Consider the following 21,369-nt stretch of genomic DNA (forward strand, 5'->3'; position numbering starts at 1 on the left):
GAAAACCAGCTCGGGGAAACAGAAAATGAAGATGTGCGACAATCAGCAAGTTGGAGCTCGACTTCCACATGTCTTTTGATTTTTTTTTCTCTCTCTGTCTCTCTCTCTGTCTCTTCTCAGATGGGAATTTGAAGGTTGCACTCTTCGACTCATGTCAGACAGTCTCCCCGAAGCAAAAGGCCAAGAGGCGAGGTGATCACTCGCACTGCTGGACGGCGCAGACGAACGTTATGTGCAGACGTATCTGGACGCACAACTTTAGTGCTCCGGCCAATCTTACTAATGCCTCAAGTCAATTTCCAGTTGGAGGCACTTAACCTCCAGGACCTCAGCTGCTTGTTCAACCATTAGATCTCCACTAAACCAGCCTTCCAATGAGTCGGACCTCATTTCGTGGATCCTGCTCACAGGTGGAAACGGCATCAGGCCAAATGTCTTCCCAAACACTGCTGAATCATTACAGCCTGAGAGGCGACGGGACGGAGGAGAGGAGAGGAGAGGAGAGGAGAGGAGAGGAGAGGAGAGGAGAGGAGAGGAGAGGAGAGAGGAGAGGAGAGGAGAACGATGCATGGATGGGGGGGGGGGGGGGGGTGGGGGGGGGGGGGGTGACTGAGGCACCATCAATATTGCATGTGCTGAGCCAGCAGAGGAGGCCGACTCATCAGAGGGAGCAGCTGTCATGTACCAGTGATGCAGCCTGTTCCAAAACCAGGACCAGGACCTTGGCAGGCTCACAGCACTGACTGGCCATGTCCTGTCAGATACACTTAATACAATTTTATTAATATATTATATATAATATATATATAGGAATTAGGAATATATATATATATATTATATATATTATATATATAAATATTCCTTCCTGGCCCGTGTGGCCTCGAGGTAACTTCTAAGAGTTATGCCTTGTACTAGGATGCCGACCTTGTCTGTGTTCTCTCTTCTTTCACCTTCCAGTACATGTGAATTATGTGTTTTAAGGCAGTTTTGGAGATGCTTAAAAGTGCAGAGCAAGTTCTTTCTACTGACGTTCGCAAATTGTAATGTAATCTTGATTGTTAAGCTCGCAAAACAAAAGTCTGCGTCTTTGATGTTAAAATCTCGTGCACATCTTGAAATGTGTGTACTTTTCCCATAAAGTGGTTTTAAGGCAAACTTTGGCCAAAGCCGTCGTCTTTTAACAGAGACGGTCCGTCGGAGACCACTGCAACACGGTTATTGTCCTGCTGTCTGCAGGGCCACATGTAACTGAGAAGGGTGGAACTACAGATCCAGCAACTGGAGCTATAGAGTATCAACCTGAATGACTGCTGCATACATCCGCTAGGCTTTATATTGTCGTGCCAGGACTGGAGACCCAGACAGGTGCACGGACAATGAGTATGACTTTTGAGATGTTAAAATATTTTAGAAGAAACTGAAGGAAACTGACGAGGGGAAGCAGAAAATGTAAACACTAAAGTTGAATTTACTTTTGGGGGAAAAAAAGAAGCAAAACTTCTGTCAAAAATGTTAAAGTTTGAAAGAAAATAAAAATAACCACTTTCTACTTAATCCATATTTATCTCCTCTTCATTGGGATGTGTTGACAAAAGATGTCCGACTAAAGTGTATATCCAACAAATACAAAAGTTGATTATGGAATGAGTTACTCACCAATCCAAGTAACACGGCTATAAAAACGGACTTCATCCTGAATCCTCTTCGCATCTTTCCAGAGAGGAGAGGAGAGCAGAGGGCAGCGATCGGATGCAAGGCAGGAGGATGCGTGTCTCAGTATCTTCCAATAAGTAGAATAAAAGCGGCTGTCATCGTTGCGTCTTTCTGCGATTTCTTTTTTTTTTTCCTGGTTCAGTCGTGAAAGAACAAGAAAAAAAAAGAGGGAAAAAAATAAAGTCTCAAGGTGAGTGTGTGTCGCAGCGGGAGATCACTGCGTCCATGAGCACCGGCTGCAGACACAGTCCGAGTAAACGCGCTGAGATTGACCCATCGGGGTTTTTTTCCGGCTGTGCGCGCGCCTCACAGCTGCGCTCGTGTGGCAACAGCGCAGCGCGAGCGCTCCAGGGAAGGAACGGTCTCCCTCTCCACGCCCACAACGCACACCCACACACACACACACACACACACACACACACACACACACACACACTTTCTCTTTAACCTTGTAAATCATGGTCTGGAACCTGTTTTGCTCTCTATCCATTATCAATTCATCTTAAAAAAATATATATTTTATTTAGTTTTAACCCAACATGTTCTTTATCTTCATAATGACATTTTGAACGGACAACTAAGAATATTGACATTTTATGAATGAGTTCAGCTGATTTAGCTCTTCGAACACAACTTCTTTTATTTTTTTGTTTGTTTGTTTTTTGCATGTTTGCCAAATTGATCACATTAGAATTGCAGGTAAGTTGTACACAACTAAACTGTTTATTCAACAAGAGTGTAGCGAACGTAAATAAATAAACACAACTCAATGTTTTTATCTGGATGATTATTTAATCATCATAAGAGTCACTACTAACTGCAAGACCTGAGTCCCTTATATGTCTGCTATGCGACAATAACAATATGAGTAAATAAAATGTGTTCGCATGTAACTTTGTACCCGCTGATCAGACAACTTAATGTTCACCGTGAGGCGAAGTCATTTGCCATGTGGACAGACGACTCAAGGTCTGCTTAAACTGAACTTTTCTTAAACTTTCCGTCTCCCCGCAGAAACAAGGAGTGACCCATCAGCGCTGCCTTGGCCGGGCGCTCCCTGAAGCATTGGACTGACCTTGTTTAGTCACTGCCTGTAGACAGAAGGTCCATCCACACAGCACCCCCCCCCCCCCCCCCCTACTCCCCAGGACAGACAGTACAAACACACTTTTTTGACACCGAAACATGAGAGTCCTTCAGGTATACATACCCACTGGTGTTTGTAGCTTATCTGCTGTGCAAAATGCACATGTTTTTATATATAACAAGTCTCCTTTCTCAAACAAAATATTGATTTGCCCCATTTAAAACTCACGCTGCTCTGTTTATCCGCAGGAGGCCCTGGGAAAACTGGAGCCGCTCTTAGTTGGAAACGCAGCTGCCTTTATTCATGGGGAGAGGCGATCTGATGCCGTCGGCAATAAGTTGGCCTGGTATAAACCGGAGAGCGCCTCGTATCCTGTCTGGGTTCAGTTCATGACTATACATGTCACAATGTTTAATGCACTGCAGAGCAGGCAGAGATATTGGCAGAGCTGTGTAATGGATCTGTCATGCTTGTGCAACGTCTTCACTAATGGAACATTGCTGAAGCCAAACTTTGTGTTTCTGTTATTATCCTTCTTCCACTGTAATTATTGTGTTTGAGCAGCTGATGTAACAGATAGCGGCGAACCCGTTGGTGGTCTTGCAAAATGAACAAACCTCGACATTGAGTTCGAGCGAGGCATCATTTAGGAGTGGCGTGCCACACCCCATTACATGGGACTTTGACATTTCCCAAAGGAAAATGTGCAGATTTTGTACAGCCACAACACCCCCCCCTGTATGTTGTGGCTGTAGTGATGCGCAGTGTGGACCCAACTCTGCTGGCGTCATCCTCCAACACACTAATCTGCCAGTGTGAGGGTCGGTGAAGGTCTGAGCGATTGTCACATGAGAATGTCACATTTTGGAGCAGTTCAGCGTCTCGCCGCTTTATAACGCGTTTTGTTTGTGTTTTTTTCCTCTGGAGTCTGATGTCTACTGTTACAGACGAAGTACAAAGTATTACGGCCTTAATGCATTGATGTAGAGACTCTTTACATTAAACGACTGACGGTTATTCCACACGTTACATATTGATGAGCTCGTGATTTAGGGTCTATATGTGGACGGAGGACAGTGGGTTGTGTGTTTGTGTGTGTGTGGGGGGGGGGCATGAGGACTGCAGATGAGGAGAGAAAGGAAGCCGAGTTGTGATGGGCTGCTAAATTATGCATAAAAGCAAAGAGAGGGATTAAAGCAGAGAAAGAGAACAAAACAAATGAAAATCCATTTCAGTGTCATTTATGTTGTGGCCGAAACGGATAGTTTCATCTTTCAGCTTGTCCAGTACAATTAAAATAAGGGAATCAGAGATCATTGAAATGACACATTTAAATTTGGCCTTTTTTTTTTTTTTTAAATGACCGCTTTAATAAAAAATCTTGGTGTTTTCAGGTTGCCTTTAAAGACATGTGTCTGTGGTAACTTATAACAAAACTACCGTCAGATCATACTGAATAACATGATTATTGTTATGTCCAGTTAATCTGTCTATTCATTTTAACTACTCTCTGTCAAATGGTAAAAGAGCAGCATTTTTCTGTAAATTGTAACATAAAATATGATATATGCTATATAATAGGATTTTTCTGATACAATAAAAGGATGTTGATACAATTCTATACAATGATATCAGCCAGTTTGTGTCTATACAGTTATCTAAGAAACAATATAGTATAGTACGACAGAAATGTTACAGTATGGGTTACTATAAGTTCTATTACAATACAATTAAAATGTTGCATAAAATGATATGACATATTACCCAGTATGACAGAATTACAACATAACATACATCATTTGGTACAATAAAATACAGTATCAATTATAATGTAAACTATATGTTGGTATATATGTATCTTGGCTTCTACATTATATTGAGTTCTAGGCCTGCATTTCATTTATAGCAAAAGCTTTTTTTCTTTTCTACTGGACATGTAAAACACAAAAACAAACAAAAAAACAAAAAAACATGCTTGATATTACAAAACTGCAATTTATTCTCTGACATGCACGCAGTGGAAGACCCGAAGTCGAACACAGTGCAGTCGCACACAAACGCACTTTTTCCACGAGGCCGGTCACATGGAACAGAACCATTTACTGGGAACTCGAGATGCGACTGAACGTCTCCTGGACCACCCATCCTGCATCCTCAAGCCGGTGACAGATGGTTCAGTTTGTATCTTCAACACTCCTCTTCTTTTATTCAGACACACACAGAACCCCCCCCCCCCTCCTCACTGACATCGACCTGAGGAGCAGAGCTCACCTGTCATTTCTGCATTTCCATCATATAGAAGCACAAACAGGCCTGGGCAATGTGATCCGCCAGTCTCCCTGCAAACGTTCCTTCTAATGTGCTGTAATAGCTGCTGGGGCGTCACGTGACGGGCCGAGGAAACCCTGGAATCACTCTGAGAGCACTCACACCAACAACTGGCACCGCAGTGATATCGTGTATGTGCTTGGAGGCAGCGCGTCACCCGTTCTGTCGTCTACCTGGCCTGTGAAATGTCCCTTTCCCCTTTGCATGGGGGGTTGAAACGCCGAAACGTTCAGGGAGGCAGATGGCAACAGAACCGGCGTGCTCCCGAAGGACGCCCTCATCTGCACCCCTATTGATCTGAACCGTCGGTCCCATCTCCCTGCACTACATCCTCCCAAAAAACGTCCACGTGCAGATTTTATTTCACCATTTCTGGACGATGCGCCAGTTTCGTTTTCAACCGTCTCTCTGAAATTTCACCCACTCCTCAGATGTGCCCCAAATGAACTGCATGTGTAATTCATCTATACCCGGTTCTTCGCATCCAGCTCTTTCAACATATTGTCTGCAGATGCGTTTTCTTTTTGCGGGGATTCTCTTATGCACCAATATTCTTTATGAACAAATGCTTTGCTCACGTTTACGATCAATGAATTGGTGACTGAACTGGAACCCAGAAATGATGCCGACCGGAGGCGTCACCGTTGTGTGGTTGTGTTAAATGCGTCACTTGGTGTTTAATATTCGAGTAGTGTCGTGAGATTTTCTTCATATTTGAGTGGGACACGTCATTCTCAGTGGATCGTTCGTTTTAAAAATGAAAAAGGTTTGTGTGTGTTGTTGCTCTGGAGAGAGCAACAACACACCTCTGAGTGGAGGATGGGGGTGAATTAGACTTTGTATTGATCAGATTTGGGTGGACAGAGTTAGCTTTAAAAACACCGGGGAGAAATAAAGCCCCGGGCGCCTGTCAGTGTAGCCCATTGTGTATTCAGACCAGGAGTTGTGGCAGATGATGAGTCCCTGTAACCGACTGGAATCAGACAGTCAATTCACACTTCGTTTCCACTGTGTACGACTGTTTTATCCATTGTGAGCTGCAATAAATTGTTACTGTGTCTAATAAATGCATTCCAAGTGACACACAGTGTGTTGAAATGACTGAATAAGAGGGAAAGTGTATTTAGAGTCAATATGTTACTGAGTAAAGACGCTGAAGAGAATTGGCCCAAGCAGGACAGTTACACAACAACACCACTCCAGTGGCTCACGGGATTTTTATGAAAACAAAAGAGTTGAAGTCTTTGATATAACTTACTCAAGAGTTCTTTAAACACATGGGTTTTGTTAAAGCGTAAAACAGATTTCTCCACGAGGGATCAGTGAACATAAATCCTCCGTGAATACTGAAGAACATCACGTCTGTCCAAATATTTGCTCAGTCAGCAAAAGCAGCAGCCTTGGGATCTTACATAAGAAATCAAAGCAAACATCAATAAAATACACATGTAAACTAATATTTGTTAAGGTTGTGATGGCTTTTTTTTTCACATTGAAACTTTTTAGTTTAATATAAACAATACCTAATTTGCAATGTTGAAGTTTGTAGTATGCTTTGTTTTTATTTCAGGAAACCACATTCAGAAAAAAAGCACCGCAGGTTGTAAATAGATTCAAACGGAGCATCGTACATCCATAAATCCTCTGTCCTGCTGCTGCTGATCTTTAACACGATGCTGCTCCCTGCTGATTCACACTGAAACAGTCGTGGTGGTTGAAATGTGAGTGACGTGCTTCTTAAAAGCTGAGAGGAATTTATTGACTGACTGGAAATCAGTTATATCACAATGAATTAATCAAAAGGCCAAATTGCAAGAGCGATAATTAAAGATCCAATTTTTATTTCTCATAAAACTGATGCAACACGATGCAAATGAAGAGGAACAAGTATGATGATGTAAAGTGTCTTTGAGTTGTTTTTAAAAAGCGCTATTTATTGTTATTTCTTTTATTTATGATTTTTTTTTTAATTACATACAGAAATAGATTGTTTCATATCTGTAGTTTACTTGAGAAGTGACTGAAGAACTTCTGAAGTCTTTTTTTTATTTTTACTTCTAACAAATAACTGGATTTTCTGGTCTGTTAAATTGGCTCATGATCTTTTCAAATAATGATTTTTTTTATTTTATTTAGAGAACGATTTCCTCTGAGTTTATATGTTGAACCTATGTCATTGTTGTAAGTGTATCAAAGCTAATAGAGTTGTACTTTGCTCTTCAGACAGAAATATCTTATATGTCCACTTGGTGTCTCATTCAGTTCTTTTCTTTTCCATATTGTGTGCTGCTGTGTGGTCGGAACGTTTCCTAATAAAAAAAAAAAAAAAAAGCAAATTAAATTAATTGTTTGTCAGTCAACTTCCCACCATTTTTTTTTAATGCAGATTGATTCTGGCCATTTCAGTTTTTTAAATACCCTTCCAGCTTCACCAACCTCAGGTGATGCTTTTTTATGTCTCTATGTCTTTATGTCAGACATGTGAGGGAACTTTATATTGTAAACAAGTTTTCTTTCACGTTTGGTTTCTTTAAATAAAATACGTTGGTGAAGAACAAATGATCATCTGACCAAAGCTGTGACGATACAGACAAACACTGAAAAGTGGAGTTTCTTTGTTGGTGCAATTTGTTTGGAGATTTTGTTTTAAACTAATTTTATTCACCATGTTTCAAAATTCCTACAAAGTGCTAAAAAAAAATAAAAAATAAAAAAATTGCTGTTTCAAGTAGAATGAAATTGCTTCATAATGGAGTACATTTCTCTTTGATAAGCTCATTCTGAGTCGTCTTTGTTCCATCTACTAATGCTGTAATTAGTTTGATAAGTGCCCAAAGATCAAAGCTTTCCTTTTGTTTGGCCCTAAAATATCCTCAGAGGCCATCATACCTGCGTCACACACTCATAGCAATAACAATTAAAGCGTTTGATGATCATATCCCGACCACTGCGCTGAAACTCAAGTCAGCAGCCTTATTTCTACTCCGTTTTGTGTTGATTGTGGACGAATAAGAAATACATGATTGAATCCGTCTCCATACGGGGACAAGGGGCCTTCATGCTAAACACACCATGTCATGTGATTCTTTGAAGTCTTTGAACTCAGGCCTGAAACGCAATATAGTTTTTTGTGTGTCCGATTCATCATAACTCAGAGAAACTGCAAAAAAAAACACACACACATTTTGTAGCTTGTGTATACACTGTTATCTGTTGCCATGAATGTCATTTCTTACATAATTCCCTACGAGGTGCCTCCAAGACGACGCCTCAGTCGCGTGTGAATGCATGCAGTGTGTGCACATGTCAAATAACAGTAACAGGGGCACCAGGGAGGCCGTAATCCTGAAAGACCTGAGCAAAGCAACAGTTTGGGATATGCAGTGTGTGCGACTGCTAATTGTTCATTTTGAGGAGGTACAGTGAAGGATTCCGGGGAACGCAAAGTACAAGCAAAGTATTTTGATTTGTCTGCTTCCCTTGCTTCTGTTTCATTCATGTGTACATTTGACAAAATCCTTTGCTAAAACTTTTTGCGGACTCTTGCATAAAGAACATGATCAATATGGAGCCGAGGGTGTCATAAGGGTTTGTCTTCAAAACTCCACCAAATGATATCATTTTGTCTTCGCTCTGACTCGCTCTGTCTGTTAGATCTGCTGAGTTTGCCAGATTCACTCCGGTGAAAAGAAAGAAATGTTACTTCTTTGTTTCCAGTCTGGCAAAATGTCAGCATGTTCAATTGTTTTTGCTCACCAGGTCTGTGTTTTTATTCCCAGACAGTAAATCGTTTCCACATTAAAGGTGATTATTTCCACACTTCTGCCCTAAAAAGACAGATGATAGTGAATCTAGAAAATGGCTCTTTGATGCCAAACCTCAGGCCCACAGTTTGAAAAGACGGACAACAGGAAACCTTATTTGCTCCTCTTCCCCCCCGGTGATGATGAAGGTGAATGGGCAGGCTGGACATGAAATCCAAGCCTTTGTTGTCGTCTAAACACAGACATTAAAAGTGATAAGACGCCGAATGAATGACACCCCGCCACTGTTGGAGCTTCTGTACCAAGTCTCTGTATTTACTGTCAATATTATGGGTGAGGCCACACAGAACACATTGCTCCGCTGGATGTGCGTCTCAAAGGGAATTAGAGCGTGCACGTCCACGTGTACGTGTGTGTATGGAAGCATTAGTCCCACCCACTGTCCACCGGCATGCATCCACACACACACACACACACACACACACACACACACACACACACACACACACACACACACACACACACACACACACACACACACACACACACACACACACACACACACACACACCCCACAGGGGGCAGCTTTAAAGAGGTGGTGTTTATAAAGTCACGCTTTTTTTGCCATTCTGTGCTTTGGTCACTTGTCACTAGCGTTGGCTGCTGGCAGGAGGTGAGTGTCACCTTTTTTTTTTTCTTTTTTTTTCTGCATTCATACAAGTACAACTTTAACTTTGTTGCAGAAGTATTGGGGTCAGGGGAATTCTTAAAAGCTCAGCTTTTACTAGTGATGAAAACCTGTGAAGTAAATTTATTTTGGTTTTTTTTTCTTACTATATTGTATAAATGGCCTATATAGTCCAAATTATAATATAACATGATCAATAGATTAAGATTTTTTAAAAAGGATCATATTAAGGTGTGACGTTTTTTTTGACAGAAAAGCAATTATTTAAAAAAAGTTTTTGCTTTTCAATATTTTCAAATATTAAATAATTCTTATTATGAATATCACATGAATATTGGTATGTAAATACATGTAAAACCAAATCACAAATAAACTAATAATGTAAAGTAATTTATGAATTATCACTCATACATGTATATTTCATGATCCCTGCAATCATGCATGCATCTCATGCTCTTAAATGCATGTATTGCATTTGCTATTTCCTTTATAAAAAAGGTCAAAAATGTGCAGATTTGCATTTAATGATTTACATAAGTTGCCCTACAGACTGTCTGGCGTTTTCCTTACTGTATGTCCCCAACATTAACCATTACCACGAGTCTTTCTCAACACTGACGTCAAACTATGTCTTCACACTCGACTGTAATCATTTACATTACGGTGTCTTCATAAAGGAGCAGAGTCCTCGTCATCTACATCACTGTCAGCAGATTCATGTCCCCACACACACACACACACACACACACACACACGCACACACACGCACACACACGCACACACACACACACACACACACACACACACACACACACACACACACACACACACACACACACACACACACACACACACACACACACACCTAATCTGAATCTTCCACCCCTTTGCTCAGCTGTGTTGTGGAAATATATATTTTGTTGTTACAGACAACTTTAACATTATGGTGCAATCTCAGATAAAATAGACACTCTAGAGACTGAATTAAAAGAACAAAACAAAAAATAACTAAGAAATATTACTCAGTTCTACATCAAAATACACATGGTGCTTTTAAAAAATCATATTTTCAATATAAATTCTTCTGGTAAAGAAAAAAATATCTGAAAGAGTCTTAGCCTTTGTTTTGTTTTTTCATGTTGTTTTTGTTTGTTTTGTTTTGTTTTCATGACGTCCATCCAGCTGCCTTTAACTTTTATAACAACGGAAACCTGAACGCAAAGTGTGAGGTAAGGGGCACACACACACACGCACGCGCACACATGCACGCGCACACACACGCACACGCACACACAGCATCCCCACTTCAGACTCACGGCATGTATTGACAGTCCAAACACGACACAGGGTGAGATGTCAGTCATGTTCCAGCGGAAACAATCAGTGACCCAGAGGCTGGAGCCGGCGAGCGTCGAGACAGGAGAACCAGCATGTTTACCTTACAGATATGAAGTGTCACCTTCCTACGTTTGCATGATCCATGTCCACTCGGGTGCCGCCGAGAACATTGTGGCTTCGACAGGCACCACTGGCTGTAGTGGAAAACAACACCTACAATATCATCAGTGTTTCTGTGAGGTAGTGAAGCGTAGACAGTGATTGTTTGCTCTGAAGATGGTTGTCTTCATTGTAGTCTTCATCTACAATTCTGCTTTCATGCACAGCTTTTAGCAAAGTTGCTTTTGGAAAACAGAAACTAGTCAAATACCAGGGATAACAAGGTGAAAATCTGCATTAAATTTACAGTAATACAACCATATCAAGCTTTTTTGTTCAAAAAATTCCTCAAATTTGCTGTGTTTTTAGGATAACAGGTTAAAAACCTATAGAAAATACTTAAAAGGATCCCATTTACTCATTGTAGTGAATATAAGGTGTATTTTGCACTACACAGTTATTACTATACAACATCTGCAAAGCGGTTTTTTTTTTTGGAGTGTAAGTAACAGATTATAAATGCGGGAATTAAAAAGTCCTTCCCGAAATATTTGTTAAATCGTATCACACAAGTCAAATTTCCTGTCCTCAAAAATGGAGACCTGACTTTTCTGATATGCTCTGTTTGTAGCACATGACAAATATTCACATAAATTAGTTTGTCATTTTAAATACTTTTAAATCGGTTTATTCACTCTTTAATTCTATGTAATTTAACACTAAGTCATTACTGCGTAGGCCTAATCTGATTACTCAAACGAAACCCTTCAATTTGTATCTTTAGTCAATAACTTCCTTATTTATACTTACATTTGCTTTCGCAGCAAACCTCCATAATATAGCTTTCATACAATTTATTGTTTGTCTTTCAACCGTTTGAAGGTAGATATTTTAAGCTGGTCATATTAATTGAACGTCTACTATTGACAAAGCAATAAAAAGTTACCAACCTGTCTACAATTACATTTCATTTAAATGACAGTAGTTGCACTTGAGTACCTACTTTTCGCATCATATTTCTGTGTTGCATGTATAAATATCTCATCGGAACAGAATTGGAGTCGAGAAAATAAGTTTTCAAAAACGATTCTATTGGTTTTACTTCCTCCTATGACTCTATGACTGACCTCTAGGGACTGGCCTCACGCTTTCACACTTTCCTAAACTTCAACTCGTCGTCCTCTTCGGGGTCTCACACAAGGACGCCTGAGTCCCTCACTTGGCTCGTGTTCCCTCGCCCTGTTAGAGGTACGTGGCACTGAAGGAGCTCATGAAGGACCAGAAGCAGCAGGCCTACTGGCAGGAGACGGGCCGATGGGCGGGCTACGAGGAGAGTTTTGACCCCCAGGCAGGAGTGTGGGCTTCCTCACAGATCTCCTACCTCACCTTCAAGAGCCTCATCCAGCTCCGGCGCTCTCTGAACACTGGTCAGTGCGGAATGTCACACAGAACACCAGCGTGGATTTGTCCACAGACGTTGTCTTGTACAGTTAGGATGGTTCGGGTCTTTAGTATTTTAATGACATCACGTCCACCAATGAAGAGATTATTTCAATTAAATGCAGAACACTGTTGATTTCTCCTTCACCAAGGTGTAACGATTTTTAACTGCGAGGAGACGACCCTGGCCACCATCGCCGAGAAGTTGGTCACCGAGATGGTAAATAAGAAAGAGATCAGGCCGGGAGACCGGGAAGAAGTGCTGAAATCTCTGCAGCAAGACCGCAGGTATCCATCCCGACTTCCCCTCAGACACAGGTGATCTGCATTTAGGTCGGCTGAGGCTATTATCCAAAGCTCTTCCTGGGAGGGGACGTCTTCACTCGTTCATTGAGAGAAAGTTAAACTCAACACATTGGCTGTTGCAGGAGTGTAAACCTGCAATTATGTAATATTATCTTTCACCACACAGTGTGCTTCAGTCTTTCAGGCTTCTGACATTACCCGAGTAAATTCTGGACTGTCTTTTCTCTATTTTGTCCAGTGAACTTGTTTTTTTTTTTGTTTTGTTTTGATGTTTTATTATGTTGTCTTTTTGGTAAAACAAAAAAGACTCACATCTAAAATGTAACATCTAACCCATGTTTGTCTGCACTGATCTGTTTTCTTCCTCCAGCCAGCCGCCGGACCCAGAGAGCCAAGCCCTGACTGACAGGATGGACCTGCACAAGATTTCAGTCAGAGAAAGAGTGAGTTCTTCCACTGATCTTGTCGCTTGTTGAAATGTTGTTGAGGAAATCAAATCAAACATGTTGAGAATCAATTCTTTCTCTAACTGTTTAATGACTTCTTGTCCTTGATTGCTGGTCTCCTCTGTCTCGCCTGACTTTTTTGTGTGTGTGTTTTTACTGTAAAGCGCTCTGTACAACATGTGTTGTGAAAAGTGGTGTATAAATAAAGTTATTATTGTTATTAATTAACAGGGTCCATTTTAAGGTATATGTGACAACAAAGTTGGGTTAAAAGGTTTTGTATTCATCTTCCTGTATTTATTTATCTCTCTCTCTGTGTGTGTGTGTGTGTGTGTGTGTGTGTGTGTGTGTGTGTGTGTGTGTGTGTGTGTGTGTGTGTGTGTGTGTGTGTGTGTGTGTGTGTGTACTCACTCAATACTCACCTGACTTGCCAGAAATTTTCAGAGATGAAAAAAAAAGTCCCCTTCGCCTCGTCACACTAAACTTCCTCACAATAACAGCACTAACAAATCTCCCAGAATGCCTTGCAGCCTCTCAGTAACCTGGTTGTCGAGCCATTTCACTAACTGATATCTGGTTAGCGTCGATATTAGCTGAGGGCTATCACGCTAGCAATGCTAACTTGGTTCCGCACACAAATGTGGCATTGGTGAAGGACTGCACTCTACCAAGTGTAGCTCTAGTTTATTTGTTTATTTATTGGTTTGTATATATGTGTGCATTATACCAACTTTATGCAAAAACGACTCACTTTTAGTTCATATTATTGTAGATTTCTTACAGTGAGATAGCAATCCGAGCTACCTAGTTAGCATCGATATGAGCTAATGGCTATCATGCAAACAAATTGGCAAAAGTATGTGCGCTCCACTAAGAGCCCGTTTTAGTTTGAATTAATGTATTTCGTTTTTTTCTGACACGTTTCAGTGTTCAGTTATCATGAGTCTTTGAGTTTAGTTAAGAAGATAGTTATATATAACACAACGTATAATTCATTCACAAGAATCAGCTCGCAGACAAAAACTATGAATGGAAACATTTATTCAAAGATTTGTTGATGCATTTCGAAATCATCCAAAACTGTAATTTTCAGCGAGCAGGAGAAAAGCTCCACCAAAATTCTTAAGTCATACGGATAATAATGTTTACCTGCTCAGTCTGCTCTCTCTCTCTGTCTCTCTCTCTCTGTCTCTCTCTCTCTGTCTCTCTCTCTCTGTCTCTCTCTCTCTCTCTCTCTCTCTCTCTCTCTCTCTCTCTCTCTCTGTTTCTGTAGAAGGATGAAACCGACCGTGTCGAGGCGTGCATGGTGCTTGTAGGTGAGACAGTTTTCTCTCTTTTTTCTTCCTGGAGGCTCCACTATGGCCTTCTATTATATGTCTAGACGCACATATTGCACATTTTAAGCCTGAGTATTTGTGCATCCATTTGTGAACTGTTTCCGCTTGTCTTTGGACCAGGAGCCCTGGACTCTCTGGAAAGACCCACAGTTGCTTTTGTGCGTCTGAAGGAAGCGGCGGCTCTCGACTCGGCCCTGGAGGCCCCGGTGCCGGTGCGCTTTGTATTTGTTCTGATTGGCCCCAGCAAGGCTGACATGGACTACCACGAGACGGGCCGCGCAATGGCAGCTCTGATGGCTGATAAAGTGAGTTATCTGAAACTGATCTGAAATGAGTGTTGGCGCTTTGAACGGTTTGAGCCTGATTTATTGTCAACGTATTTTCTTTCGATGTCAGAAAGATCAATGGCATTTTGGACTGCAGATGTTAATTAATCCATGTTGAACATTGAAAAAAGAAGAACTTTATACAGCTTAACAAGCAAACACATGAAAGAATAATAGAGATTTAAAACAAAGCTATATGATAAATTACAAACTTCTCTTATTGGCAGTAAACTGCTTGCTAACAGGTTTTTCTTAACAGGCAATTGTGCATATTGTGTTACCAAATTGTTTCAATTTCCTAATAATAGTGCATGAAACAAGAATAATGCAGGTCATAACTGAGTCTCAATGCAATGTATGATTACAATTGTATGATAAAACAAATTAAAACAAAACAAAAAAAACAATGACATCATTTTATAAGAAATATTTCCTACAATATCTTTATTGCTTCTGTCCGTACCAGGTCTTTAATCAGGCAGCAATTAAGGCGAAGACCCCCCGGGACCTGACGGACGCTGTGGGTGACTTCATGGACTGCAGCATTGTGATTCCGCCCACTGAGATCCAGGACGAAGCCATGCTCGGCTCCATCATCAGCTTTCAGAAGAAGTTACTGCAGGACAGACTTCAGTCTTCTGACAGCACCACAGTTCACATGGAATCCAAAACTCACAGAGGTGAGGGGCCTCAACAATAGGTTCAATATAGCTTTCTTTTGAAAGTATTTATTCAGCGCCCGTTTAAATCCCCCCCCCCCCCCCCCCCCCCCCCCACAGTTTCCATCTCCTCTGGACCGCCCCCCGAGGATCCCCTCTCTCGTACCGGCCGACCGTTCGGTGGCATGATTCGAGACGTGAAGAAACGCTTCCGGTACTACAGGAGCGACATCACCGATGCTCTCAATGCCCAGGTCCTCGCCGCTATCATCTTCATTTACTTTGCCGCCCTGTCTCCGGCCATCACCTTCGGAGGACTGCTGGGTGTGTACGAGTGCGCGCACACGTACGACGCTCAATACCTGTGTCACGCGTCACCTATAATCGCCTCTCAACCTTTGCCGCTGTAGCTGATAAGGTGGAGGACATGATGGGCGTTCCCGAGCTCCTCATCTCCACCAGCGTTCAGGGGATCATCTTCTGCTTCGTGGCTGCTCAGCCCGTGCTGGTCATCGGCTTCTCTGGTCCTCTCTTAGTGTTTGAGGAAGCCTTTTATGCTGTGAGTATTCCAAGTCGCCGCAGCCAGAACATGTTCCTATTTACACTCATCTCGTCCATATTCCCCCTCGTTCAGTTCTGCAAGTCCCAGGACATCGAGTACATTGTCGGGAGAGTGTGGGTCGGCGTGTGGCTGGTCATCATCGTCGTGGTCATCGTGGCCTTCGAGGGCAGTTTCCTCGTGCGCTTCATCTCACGTTTCACCCAGGAGATCTTCTCCATCCTCATCTCACTCATCTTCATCTATGAAACCTTTGCCAAGCTCGGGAGGGTAAATCATCCTCATCCATCTCGCACACGTTCAAAATTAAAACTGAAGTCTTTCATCTCGGGTGCTGATAGTACTGCGTCGTCTTCAATCACACTCTTCTGACGTCTCAGACCTTCAAGGCCCATCCGCTCATCCTCAATTACGATCACCTCAATGGCACCATAGAAAATCCCTGGCACCCGAGGGTGGAGGAGAGCGTCATCTACGACAACGCCACAGGAAACAGGACGATAACCATCACCACCATCGAGCCGCCATACCCAAACACAGCCCTGCTCTCCATGTGCCTCATGCTGGGCTGCTTCTTCATCGCGTTCTTCCTGCGTCAGTTCAAGAACGGGACATTTCTTCCTGGAAAGGTGAGCTGGCCTGGTTGCCCTCGAGTGATTCAGCCCTTTTACATAATAAACTGAATTAATTATGACTTTTGACTGCGGGGGGTCGCTGTATTTTCTTTTTCCTCACCAGATCAGGCGGTTGATTGGTGACTTTGGTGTTCCAATTGCCATCTTCCTCATGGTTGTTGCGGACTACAGCATCAATGACACATACACTCAGGTTTGCCAGTGATTTTAATCTCCGCAGGCCTGGTCCAGGACCCAAAAGAAAATCCATCCTGATCCGCTCTGTCTGTGTCATGCTTAACAAAGATACAGTAACAGTGTGCAAACACACAGAACTTTAGTAATAATACATTTTCATGGAGTTTTCTTTATGTATTGGAATGTGTTAGGCTTGACAACATCAACGTTGGGCACTGGCTAAATTTACCATTTGATATGTTTGAAGGGTAAAACCAATCAATGGTTAATGAATTAATGCTTGACTCTTTTTGAAAGTCTGTTTTTATGAACTTTTTTTGTACCTCGCGATTTTATGAGCATTGGGTCATGCTACTCTTACCTGTATTACTTATACATACTATTAATATATTATATTTTGCAACAAGGCCTTTAAATTAAAAAAATAAAATAAACAAAACTTCCTTTCTATGTTAGAAGATATACCCTGATAACTACATTTTGAAAATCTTGTGAAATTGTTTTTCAAAGTAATAATATTGCCTTTAGGAATACAGGTCAAATTATGTGTGTTTGTCAACTCGCTTGAAAAATTCTATAAATTCATAGTCTATAAATGTAGTACATCATAGTGAAAATTTGTGGTTTATGTCTTTCCAGAAACTGGTGGTCCCCAAAGGGCTGTTGGTGTCCAACCCGGCCAAAAGAGGCTGGCTCATTAATCCGTTTGGAGAGCACAAGACTTTCCCTGTGTGGGTGATGTTTGCCTGCTGCGTTCCGGCCTTGCTCGTCTTCATTCTCATCTTCCTCGAGTCTCAGATCACAACGTGAGTCACTCGATGCCGTGCGCCACGCCCACCTCGCTGGTTTTACAGCTCAATGAGGCATCCTGCGGTTTTAAGGGCAGCTCAGTTCCGACTCGTGCTTTTTCCCTCGACCGGTCTGGTCAAGATGTACGATTCAAATTCCCACCTCCTCTGTCCGACCAGTCTCATCGTGAGTAAACCCGAGAGGAAGATGGTGAAAGGCTCCGGGTTCCACTATGACCTGCTGGTGCTCGTCGGCATGGGGGGGATCGGTGCGATATTTGGCGTGCCGTGGCTCAGCGCCGCCACAGTCCGGTCCGTCACGCACGCCAACGCTCTCACCGTCATGAGCAAAGGGCCAAAGCCTGTCATCGAGAAAGTGATAGAGCAACGGATCAGTGGAATTGTGGTGGCCTTGCTTGTCGGTAGGCACATTTTCCATGCTACGACTGTTTCTGCGCGCCACTTAAGTCATTTGGATTTCAACCGTTTGTCTCTGTGTCTGTGAAGGTCTATCAATTCTAATGGAGCCCATCCTCAAGATGATTCCCATGTCAGCTTTGTTTGGGATCTTTCTTTACATGGGAGTCACGTCTTTAAACGGGATCCAGCTGTGGGATCGTATGCTGCTTCTTCTCATCCCTAAGAAATACCACCCAGATGAACCCTATGCTACCAGAGTAAGAATGTCACGGTGTCAAGACATGTCTTATGCCATGCACAGATGAATTATAAAACAAAGGTTTTAAAGGTTTATTTAACTTTAAAGGAGGTGTATTATGCTAAATTCAGTTTCCAATGGTTTTCCAAAAGTAATAATCGTCCCCATATCTGGAGTGACACCCCAGAAGGGAAGAAAGTGTGTCCTCTCTCTCCTTGGCTTGTTTCAGGTTTTAAAAAGTGTGTTGCTCCAACTAGTCAATCAGAAATCAAACCCTATAAAGTGTCATCGGGGGTTTAGCCAACCACAATCAAGGTAGGCTCCTCCCCTTTGTCTCCTCCCACAATTATGCAGCTCTGCTCTGGCACATGGCACCATGAGAGGAAGAACTTCCTCCTCTTCTCAAGATGGGCATGTGTGGGCGGGGCCAGTCCAGCTCACACAGACACAGCAGATTCTGAATGTAGCTCCTGTGATCCAATATTCAAATGGAGGGAAATCAAGGAAAAGCTGGATTTGGGGCAATAAACTTAGAATAAAATGTTTTTGGACCAATGAGACCATGTGAACGTGTTGAAAAGCTGAATAATATGACTCCTTTAACATGTAACTCTAAGTTACATGACAGCATCACAGCACAACTCTTGATTACATACGTGAATTGTATTTAAGTTCAATGCATCAGATGAATTCATTTCATTCTTTTTCAGACAGTATCTTGTTTTGTCATTGAACACTGGTACAGGCAAACATTTTGGAGTGCATCAGTTATGTTTTCCTCTTGCAGTGTGAAAGAATTCAAAAGCCTGTTTGAAACCTTAAATCTATTATATTATTTAATGAACTTCCTCATACATTGTCAAGGACATTCTCGCAAGGCCCAACTTTGTGGTCTTTGTGGGATCAAAACTGATCCATGCTCGTAATATTTTTGACCATATGTCTCGTGATGTCTGATGCAGGTGAGTACAGGACGGATGCACTTGTTCACGGCCATCCAAGTAGTGTGTCTGGCAGTTTTGTGGATCGTGAAGTCCAGTCCAGTGTCCCTCGCACTTCCCTTCATTCTCATCCTCACCATCCCGCTGCGCATGTTCATGACCGGGCGTCTCTTCACTGAAGTGGAAATGAAATGTGTAAGCAACAATTTTTTTAATTTATTTATTTATTTATTTTATCAAGTCTCTAAAAAAGTCTTGCAAATTCTCCCTCAGCACGAGGGTTAATAAAGTGAAGCCATACCCCATCTACAAGCTGTTTCAAGGATATTTCAGCTTCTACAACACATTATAGATAATGTACTCCTGGAAAATGTGTATAATGTATTTTCTCCTCCGTGTCTGATGCCTCCTGTCTTTCTGCTGTGCTCCAGTTGGACGCTGATGATGCCAAAGTCACGTTTGAGGAGGAGCCCGGACAGGACGTATACTGTGAATCTCAGATGCCATTGTAGACGTCTCCCATCACAGCTTTTCTATATATATTTATATGTGGCTAAGATCATTGTTTCATTTACCTAAAAGGAGAAACATATTTTCAGAGTTTTTTTTTTTTCATGAATATTGCAGCTACAGATTATATATATATATATTCTATGTTACTAAAGATTATATTAATATATTGTAAAAAGCTGCCTCAGTCGAACATTTCTGAATAATTTTCAGCTGTCGCTCAGGCATGTCAGATTATAAAAGATGGAAACATTCTTAATGATGCAATAAAGTGCTATGTAATGGAAGTTTTTAAAAGAACCAAGCATACATGGAATTTAAAAAAGTCTCACGGCAAGTAAATGGAAAGCTTTAACGATGGTTGTTGAGGAGAGCCTGAATAAAATCCAGAGTTGTATTTTTTTCACTGAATGTAATGTGCGTTACAACATTTCTCTTGAGCTACTGTTGTCATTACCATCTCCATGTTTGCGAATGGCAAACTCTAAATGATGTAATATATCATTTTTGGGTACGAACGATCGGACTGGAAACACTGGGGAACTAAAGAAGGATACCGTGTTGTGACAATATGGAGAAAAATAAAATGTAAACACTTTTGAGTGTGAGCTTTTAAGAGTAGATTTTGTGTTGTTTCTGTCTTCTTGTCATCTCTTAAATGTTAAATCTACCACCCAAAGGAAATATCACTTCATTTTCATTCATCATTTACAGATGTTTACTGATCACTAGAAATATATGTTTTTAAATCCTGCGTTTATACTTTTTTTTAATAACTATTCACAATTATCAGTATAGTTGACTATTATAAAAATGTAGAAATATTGAAGAGGCAAAAAAATTAATTACTGATGATATGCAATACATCCATCTATTTTCTTTACCGTGTCGTGCTGTGCAGGTTAACGAGGCGCTGGAGCCGATCCCAGCTCACTCTGATACACTCTGGAAAGGTCAAAGGTCACAGGGCAAAGAGCAAAGAGACGCACCACCACTGACGCTCACGTCACCAATAAACCTCACATACTGTATGTGTCTTTGAGCTCTGGGAGGATATCGGAGTACCCAGAGGAAAGTCACGAGGAAAACATGTCAACTCGACACCTAAAGGCCCCAGACAGTATTTGAACCCGTCTCGCTATGAGGGGAAACCTTGCACCACCGTGGGGTTGGAGGCAAGTACAATTTTTAAATGATGACGCATAAATCAGACATTAAACAAAACAAACACATAAGAATTAGAGCCGAGAGTCAGTGGGAATGATCATGATTCCCTGAATAACCTGAGTTTTTCTTTAGGAATTGTTAACAAAATAAGGTTTGAGCCTCACAGCCAGAAGGATCAGGAGTTTGCATGTTCTTCCCATGTGTGCTTGGATTTTCCTCCAGAAACTCCAGTTTTCTCCCAGAGCTTAATAGGTTTCACTAAATTGCCACAAGGTGTGAATGTAGTGGTGTGTTTGTCCTTTGATAGTCTGGTGCCCTGTCCAGGGTGTAATCTGCCCTCGCCCATAGTAAACTGAGATTGGCTCCAGTGCCCTGTGACCCTGACCAGGTTAAAGCAGTGTAG

At 41.7% G+C, this 21,369-nt stretch overlaps 2 protein-coding genes across 2 annotated transcripts in view; one reads left to right on the forward strand and one right to left on the reverse strand.

The window, feature by feature from the left end:
• Positions 1-2,009, reverse strand: part of ngfrb (nerve growth factor receptor b) — a 28,689-nt gene extending 26,680 nt beyond the window's left edge. The window contains exon 1 of the mRNA XM_080517131.1: positions 1,657-2,009. Within this exon, the coding sequence (XP_080373257.1) occupies positions 1,657-1,710 (54 nt within the window). The 5' untranslated portion in view covers positions 1,711-2,009. The remainder of the gene's footprint in view (positions 1-1,656) is intronic.
• A 10,275-nt stretch (positions 2,010-12,284) lies between these two features.
• Positions 12,285-19,801, forward strand: slc4a1b (solute carrier family 4 member 1b (Diego blood group); the record flags this gene model as incomplete). Its single annotated transcript, XM_080517128.1, has 16 exons — positions 12,285-12,444; positions 12,610-12,745; positions 13,134-13,206; positions 14,483-14,525; positions 14,667-14,851; positions 15,339-15,552; positions 15,652-15,855; positions 15,942-16,090; positions 16,166-16,360; positions 16,471-16,719; positions 16,829-16,918; positions 17,542-17,708; positions 17,871-18,112; positions 18,198-18,367; positions 19,311-19,484; positions 19,721-19,801. Exons 1-16 carry the CDS (start codon positions 12,288-12,290, stop codon positions 19,799-19,801), a joined length of 2,529 nt encoding a protein of 842 aa, XP_080373254.1. The 5' UTR covers positions 12,285-12,287.
• Positions 19,802-21,369: the final 1,568 nt, after the last annotated feature.

This window comes from Blennius ocellaris (genome assembly GCF_963422515.1).
Source record: "Blennius ocellaris genome assembly, chromosome: 21".
Lineage (NCBI taxonomy): Eukaryota > Metazoa > Chordata > Actinopteri > Blenniiformes > Blenniidae > Blennius > Blennius ocellaris.